Source organism: Anneissia japonica, unplaced genomic scaffold, assembly GCF_011630105.1.
Source record: "Anneissia japonica isolate Jap-2015-1 unplaced genomic scaffold, ASM1163010v1 scaffold401_len1656234_cov178, whole genome shotgun sequence".
Taxonomy (NCBI): domain Eukaryota; kingdom Metazoa; phylum Echinodermata; class Crinoidea; order Comatulida; family Comatulidae; genus Anneissia; species Anneissia japonica.
In genome coordinates this window covers 1331322-1339792 of record NW_022745982.1, presented here as the reverse complement: position 1 = coordinate 1339792, position 8471 = coordinate 1331322, and the positions used below count along the sequence as shown (strand labels likewise).

General features: G+C 34.6%; 1 protein-coding gene across 1 annotated transcript in view; it reads left to right on the top strand.

Moving 5' to 3' along the window:
* LOC117120134 (phospholipase B1, membrane-associated-like) overlaps positions 1-2915 on the top strand; it is a 13866-nt gene extending 10951 nt beyond the window's left edge. Inside the window, exons 9-11 of the mRNA XM_033265153.1 lie at positions 652-740; positions 2015-2090; positions 2560-2915. Of these exons, the coding sequence (XP_033121044.1) occupies positions 652-740; positions 2015-2090; positions 2560-2697 (303 nt within the window). The 3' untranslated portion in view covers positions 2698-2915. The remainder of the gene's footprint in view (positions 1-651; positions 741-2014; positions 2091-2559) is intronic.
* The last annotated feature ends 5556 nt before the right edge of the window (positions 2916-8471 follow it).

Genomic DNA, 8471 nt, shown 5'->3' with positions numbered 1-8471 from the left:
AGAAAAAGAAAAAAATGATAGCCCAGAACGCTTCAAATGTTATTTTCGGGCGTCTAGAACACACAAATTTCGCGGGGCATGCCCCCGGACCCCGTAGGACATTGTTGTCTCGATCGGCCCAAATTTCGCCCCTCCCTTTCGGCCCCCCTTTTGGACATCTCTGGATCCGCCCCTGAAATGCCCTTTGTTTGCTTTATTAAAGAGCTATCATTCCCGAGTTTGGTACTAGGCATACTTATACGTGGTCATTTGGATTATCTGCCGACCAGTTTCTCTGAGTAATAAACATGATGAACATTACGTTTTGAGTTACATTTTAAGTATTATTGTGTTTTTTTTTTTTATACCTGCATAGTATGCTCTCTTGGATTACCTGGCGATCAGTTTCTGTGGGTAATAAACATGATAAACAGGACTGATCTACATTACGTTTTGAGTTGCATTTGGAGAATTGATGTTGTAGATACATTTCAACTGAATTTAATATGCCCACAAGTTGAAGCAAACACTATAGATTTTTTGAAATTATACACGAAGTACAAGATCTGACATTCATTAAAAAATGATTTCATATTTGTTACAGATTAACTGACAATTCCACACAGGAGCCAACTGTTTGTAACACAAAACGTTTTTACATTTATTTTCCAGCTTCCGAGAACACTGGTGAACGTTGTGGGAGTACTTAACGTGCCAGAAGTCGAAGCCTTACGAGGACCCATATGTGACGTATTTCATTTGTAAGCAATTTGAACATGTGTCATATGTGAGGTTGTAATAAATTTCAGAAAGCATTTCATTGCCAGCTTTGAATTGCAAATATCCGAAACTCTTCATCTTTGACTTGTTGTGACCGACCAATGAACTTCATTTACTTGATGAATATGCATTAATGTGCTGAACGTATACACATATGATGTGAATACGTATTCGTACGACAAAGAACTATCTTTTCGGAGTGTCATTCAAACTCAACAACTGACCAATCAGAGCATTGTTAAGAATACGCGCATGTCCCACAAACACACGTGTGTCCCATAAACGCATGTGTTTACGTACGTTTACGCTGTTTTTTGTGCGACTTTAGCAACAATATTTAAGGGGCGGGGTTAAGCGAAAGGTCCATTGTAGGGTTACGTGCTAAGAATTTAAAAAAATTACCTAAACGTTTACAGAATGGGAAACCTTGAATTTTGATTAAAAGACACTTCACAAGTCGACAAAACTCATTTCTCGCCATCTAAGAACCAACATTTTCCCGGGGAGGGGCCCGACCCCCGTTTTATTTGGGGTTCATCGATTTATTGAAAAAAGAATATGTATGCAGCGACTCAATTTTTGTTATGGACTGTACATACACACATAGTAGGGCTACTAGTATTAACAGTAATAAGAATGAGAAATTTACCTGACCGTTTTCAAGCGGAGGAAAACCTTAACATTTAAAGAAATTTAACAAGTCATTAAAAGACACCTCAGAAGTCGGGAAAGCTCATTTCCTGCGATCTAGTGATCAATTTTTTCCGGAGAAGACCCCCGGACCCCCTTCCTCTTTGGGGTTATCCATTCATGGAAAAAAGAACACGTAAGCAACCCAATTTTTTTTTGTACGTATATACACATAAATAGGCCTATTTACTGTAATAAGAATGAGAAAGTTTACCTGACCGTTTTCAAGAGGTGGAAAACCTTGAATTTTGAAGAACTTTAAAGTAATTAAAAGACACCTCAGAAGTCTGGAAAGCTCATTTCCCGCTATCTAAGAATTTTCCCCCGACCCCCCCTTTTTGGACGTTTTTATGAAAAAAGCCTGACCCCCCACCTTAAATGTGAACCTAGAACCGCCCCTGCGTGCGTCTTTCATAACGATAATATAAGAACCAAAATGAAATGCTATGTAGATTAAAAAAAAAAACCTTTATTGGTATAATGTTTCAGCAAGCCTGCTCTAATTTGACAATCAGCATATCTATCGAAGTGAGTTAAGACAAATTTATTTTCGCTCTTTTATTAGACTTTGGTGTGACTGTGCAATGTTTCTGGACGAAAAGGAACTAACAAAACTTACCCAGGTTACACGAGAATACCAGGTAGGCCTAAGTGAAGTGTCATCGACTTTATGGACACGAGACTAACTAGGTATAGTAACCCCGATATTATTATGGCCAGGTATACCTCTAGTATCATTAATTTGTAGGTTCATATTGTGTATGTATGCATATTAAACACTGTTGCCCTCATAACTATAACTTATAATCTTAGGAGTTGTTTTTTTACCAATAATTATTGAATGTCTCTTCGGAGAATGGCTCTTTGAGAAAAACAGTCTACCATATTAATTTATGAGCTTTTGGGCTATTATGGCATGTTATTCACATTTTCGTAAACCAATAGAGAAACTTTGTAGAGCATTTAAATTTGCTTTTTGTTTTTTGCGTCTTTTACTTTAAAGGTACTCTAGTCTGATTTTCATTGATTCTGTTGTTTGTTTTTGTTTCACGAAATAAATGAAATGAAATAAGTATTCATATAATTGTGTGATTCTTTATATCAACACAGCGACTGCTACAAGAGACAATTGGTAGCGGTGTACTGGATGGCAAACCAGACTTCACCGCAGTCCATCAACCATTCTTGCATAACACCGGGGTACCGTTAACAGAGGTGATGCAGTATAACGTTGTAACTTTTAGTTAGTGTGGTACCATATAGGCCTATCATACAATATTGATAAAGGCTATGGCCGTAAGAATATTACATTATACATTATCCACATTGTTGTTTCAAAATCAATATCAATTTATAGTAATACGAATATATATTATTTAGACAGGGCCTATAGGCATATGTTCACAAAGGTGACAAAAATTGCAGTATAAATTTTGTTACTTTTAGCAGACACAGTGTGGTACCAGTTATACAATATTGATATGTCCGTGATGATATTACATTATACATTATCCAGATTTTTGTTTCGGGGTTTCAAGCCTATAATATTATATTTCAATTACATTTGACATTTGAAATATATATATATTTTTAATTTATTAAATTTTCAATTCATTTATTCGATCAATACCCCAACAAACTATACAGACAAAAAAGAAGAGAAATGGAAAGACTTTTAAAACTATTAGGTCTTGAGAGAATTGTTTATAAAAAAAATAAGGTTAAGAGTACAAGACTGAAACAATAATAATAATAATAATAATAATAATAATAATAATAATAATCATTATTATTATTATTATTATTATTATTATTATTATTATTATTATTATTATTAATATAATTACAATTAAAACTTTCCAACATTATTTATGAAAAAATTTTACTAAATAAAATTCGCGATAAAATTGTTTTGAAGAAGGATTTTTAAAATTTATGAAAATTTAAGAATTTAAAGTACGTGTTTCACGATATTTTAATGAGCAACGAGTGTGCCTATAAATTTAGCCCTAGCCTGACATATTCTATATTTTTATACCGATGATAAACATTTTGTTGATTATTTTTAATGAAGTTGACTTTATTTTATTTTTTTCAACAGGAAAATCCTTACATATATACAAATATCAACAGTAAAGCTGGATTCCGTGGCAGACTAGAAGATATGTACAAATCGTCAACAAGAAACATTCACAATCAAATATATATTAAGTTACTTAGTGCAATTTTTGTTTTCTGCGTTCTCAGAATGCAGTTATAGGTTTATGGAATTTGTATAGCTAGGACCTACTTGATTGTGGTATTGAAGATTAAAATTTATTAATACACAGCTTGCATACTTTAGTAGAGCTTGTTTTTTTATATGAAAAACATGCAAAAAAATCTCAGGGCTTGTTTTGCATGGCCTTATAAGTTCCATTACTTATATTTACTTTCAATAAAATAATGTAAAGCATTATTAATATTGTTCATGTACAGTATGTTCTGTTTACGTAATTGTAAATAAAATATTATATGTAATAATAATGTATAAGAAACGTTAGGCCTATTATTTTGAATCCCTGTTCCATTGGTGCAGTGGCGTATATAGGAGTATTGCAATAAGGGTGGGGGAGGTGAGGGGCTCCATGTAAATAGGCCTACGCCACTGCATTGTTGTGCACGTGTTTTTTTTCTGAACAGATATAAGCCTATCTAATCAAACATACATCGTGTATCTTTCCGTTAGATGCGAGATAAATCTCTGCATTGCCGGTTGAGTCGAACAGAGAAGTATTGGTTGTAGGTGATTTAACAATAATTGTCCGTGCAAGGTGTCAACACTAGTTTGACTGAAGAAACGCAATTGCTGCTGATGTCATGCACACGCGCTAACTGGTTTCTGTGTATGTACTTGACCCATTTCCTTCTTTAACAGGTCTTCTGTGTGCTATAACAATATTGTGTTAAACCCATAAAAGATGTTGTTTTCTATCAATAGTGACATGCTACATGTTTCCGTGAAATGCTAAAATTTGCAATTGCCAAAACGATGCTAAACAGCTACAAAGTGTTGCTAAGTGCGCGGCATTCACTGCTCGTGCGACCGTCGTACGACTCCAACACCACCTGTGAGCGGTAGACGACGCGACGCCGTTCATTTGTTGGCGGCAGCCTGAACGGATCGTCAATAAAAACGATGCGTTGCGCGCGTCGTCGTGGCGTTGCGTTCTTCATAAAATCGTGTCGGCCGACTACCGTCGTGTGAGTGAGTGCCCGGCGTGTGCTATATAATAACTTTGCTATAAAATGTTGGTGTTAAAACTATAAAAGATGATTTGATTCTGCTAATAGTGACACGATATTATATTCCACATTTCCATAAAAGTGTGGTGATGCAATTATTGGTTGCTCAATAATACGTTAAACGCAAATTTCAGTGAAAAAAAAAACCTATCTCGTGTCAAAATATTCTGGAAACTCACAATATTTAGTCTCTTCGTTAACAGAGTCAACAAAGACTATATCACGCATCAATATCATCTTCTAGAAATTCTGTTAAGATCTAAGCAGCAACGCAGTGCTGATATTTGTGATTCTTTGTAAAGATATTGGAGGATTTTAAGTTTATTACATCTTAGCCACTGGGCATGTCATCAATCAGTGTTATATTGCAAGAAACCTAGAATATTTACTTACAGATTTGACTCTACTGCCAATGTATAATCCTTTACATACTAAAATAATGAATTTTCTGATGGACTGCGAATATTTTCCAATCAACTAAGACATATCGGTTGTCAATATTTATATCAGGTTTGTTCATATCCAAAGAAATTGACCTTTCAAATTGAGTAAAAAAATAATTCATTCCAAATTGACTCGTCTCTTTAATCACAATTTCGGGGAGGTAAACTGAAAGCCAACTCAGACAAAGCGCTGTGCGACGCAGCCCGACGGGACATTCTTCGGGGTGGGACAGTCTTACGTCATCGCGAGAATACTAAATTCTACGACTGTCCCCGACGAAGTTCGAAAGCGGATACACACTGCTTCCACGATTGTCGACTGACGAATCTATCGCCAATCTCCGTAAGTGCAAAACATGACCATCATCCGTCCCCAAATGAGCACATAAATTGATTTATCATTTTTTTCATTTTTATATAAGCGTATGTGAAGTCGCTAAAAAGAAATACAGGCATTAATAAATTTATATATTATATATATATATATATATATATAAATATACATATATATTTATTGATATTTATATTGACTGATGTATATATTTAAAAACATACCAGGTACCCCATCCCTCATTGAAATATGGTGCAGATAAGAAATACACAAACAACTTTAGATTATTCACTTCTTGTAGGCTTCAATTATATTGACGCTAGTTGTTTGTGATGTACATTCAATGAACCATGTAAGTCACAGCAGTGTTCATAACCTCAGCATCACCTACGCTAGATAGACCCGGTCACAGGAGCGTTACATTAACATTTCAATGAACTATAAACACAGCGATGAGCGCTGATCTAATGTGCGCTACATGCGTTCGGATATACGATAAAATTAACGCGTCAACATTCGAACATCTGATCGCAATATTCACACTGATCTCCAGTCTATGCGTTACTTGCGTTCAGGTATTCAACAAAATAAACGCGTCGGCATTTATTTTAATGAATATCTAAAGGCAGTGTTCACGCTGATCTCCAACCTACTTGCGTTCAGATATTCAATTTAATAAACGCCTATGCGCTACTGGCTTTCAAATATTCAATAGAATAAGCGTGTCAATATTTATTTATTGAATATCTGAAAGCAATAATCACACTGATCTCCCATCTTTGTGCTACTTGCATTCAGATATTCAATAAAATAAAGGCGTCAACATTTATTTATTGAATACCGAACGCAATAATCACATTGATCTCCAGTCTTCGTGCTACTTACCTTCAGGTATATAAACGCGTCAACAGTTATTTTATTTAATATCTGAATGCAATATTCACACTGATTCTCAATCTATGCGCTGCTTGTATTCAGATATTCAAATAAACGCGTCAACATTTATTTTATTAAATATATGAACGTAATACTCACAATGATCTCCAATCTTTTTGGTACTTGCGTTCAATAAAATGAACGCATCAATATTTATTTTATTGAATATCTGAACAGTGGCGGCGACAGCGGGGGCAGGGGAGGCTTAAGCCCCCACCGGACAGGTCTCAAGCCCCCTGCCGGACAGTCAGACCATAAAACATATAAAAATAGGCCCACACCAAGCCAACACATGCCTGTCACAGTCTGAGAGTGCCATTTTCGGCCATCCAGAGGTTGATATTCTTCAAAAAAGTCTCATTTGGGAGGGGGAACCCCTCTCAACCCCTTCCTCCAGCTCGAGCCTACGAGCTAAAGTACCCCTGTCGGACAACTTAGCCCCATCCTCCCCCCAGAAAATATATCCTAGAGCCGCCACTGTATCTGAACGCAATAATCACACTGATCTCAAATCTATGCGTTTCAAATATTCAATAGAGTAAACGAGTCAATTTATTTTATTGAATATCCGAACGCAATATTCACAATGATCTCCAATACTTGCGTTCAGATATTCAATGAAATAAACGCGTCAACTTTTCTTTTATTGAATATATGAACGCAATAATCACACTGATCTCCAATCTTTGTGCCACTTAGATATTGAGTAAAATAAATGTTAACGCATTTTGAATTTGAATGAGCTGAAACCAGAAACTTGGCATTTAACCAATCCAGTATCGGTTCGAAAACTAACAGCTGTTAATTGAACATGAATATGCATCGTGTTGATCTTTCAGAGCAGTCGTGTTGACTAATTTATCGATTTGCAATTTATGTTACCCCTGTGTTCACACGTAAGCCTATCACAGAAATCGGAATACAAGAGTTCGGCGTCGGTCTGTGTAATATTGTCACTGTACGTCGTATGAACGACATAATGTTTTAATAAAATAAAATCACTTTATTCTAACCTTTGTAAAGTTGAATTTTCACCTCTATGAAAAACATTTATGAAATTACAATTTCGTTATACATTGAAGTCGATTACCACTAAAGCCATAAGGGAATCAAAATCATTTGAAAATAAAAACCAAAGTAAACCTATTAACATTGAAAATTACCCTCCTCCTACGCAATGCATTATAATACTACAATCTTTAAGACTTGTGGGCACCTAGCTGGCTATTGTGAGTATCATGTTGTTATTATTATTATTATTATTATTATTATTATTATTATTATTATTATTATTATTTATTATTTTTATTATTATTATTATTATTATTATTATTATTATTATTATTATTGTTATTATTATTATTATTATTATTATTATTATTATTATTATTATTATTATTACCTAATAATAATATTATTACTAATATATTACTATAATAATTGTTATAATCATTATTCGATATTACTTTGTTATTATAATTATTATCACGCCAAAGGAGGTTTTATCTGTCTGTTAACATGATTAAGCAAAAACTAATGAATGGGTCTTCATAAAATTTAGTGGAACGGTACATAATAATCAAGGTCAGGGTCATAGAACTTAGATTTTATACCCTCGAGCATATACAAGAAAATAATGGAATCGCCAATTATACAAGGCCTGCGTACACTGTAAAAACAGCTTGGAGGATCTACACGCAAAGCTCCACGCAATGTGTTTAGGTTTCTGATGTGTTTGACATTCAATGTGCTTAGATATTTGACATCATGATGTTAAGCACCGGTGGTATATCTAAGCACATTTAATGTTCAACAAGCAGGCACAGGGCGGAGGCATGCATCCTATGGAGTAACTCCTCTAATTGTTACCGCATTACATGGCCGGAGGAACCGGCACTTTATGCTGGTGGGCCCCACTTCGTATTATCATTAATATCATTAATAATGTTGATAAATAAATAAAATAAAATTATCCTTATTATTATTGATATTTATTGTCGTTTACTTAAGAACTCATGGTTGTATAT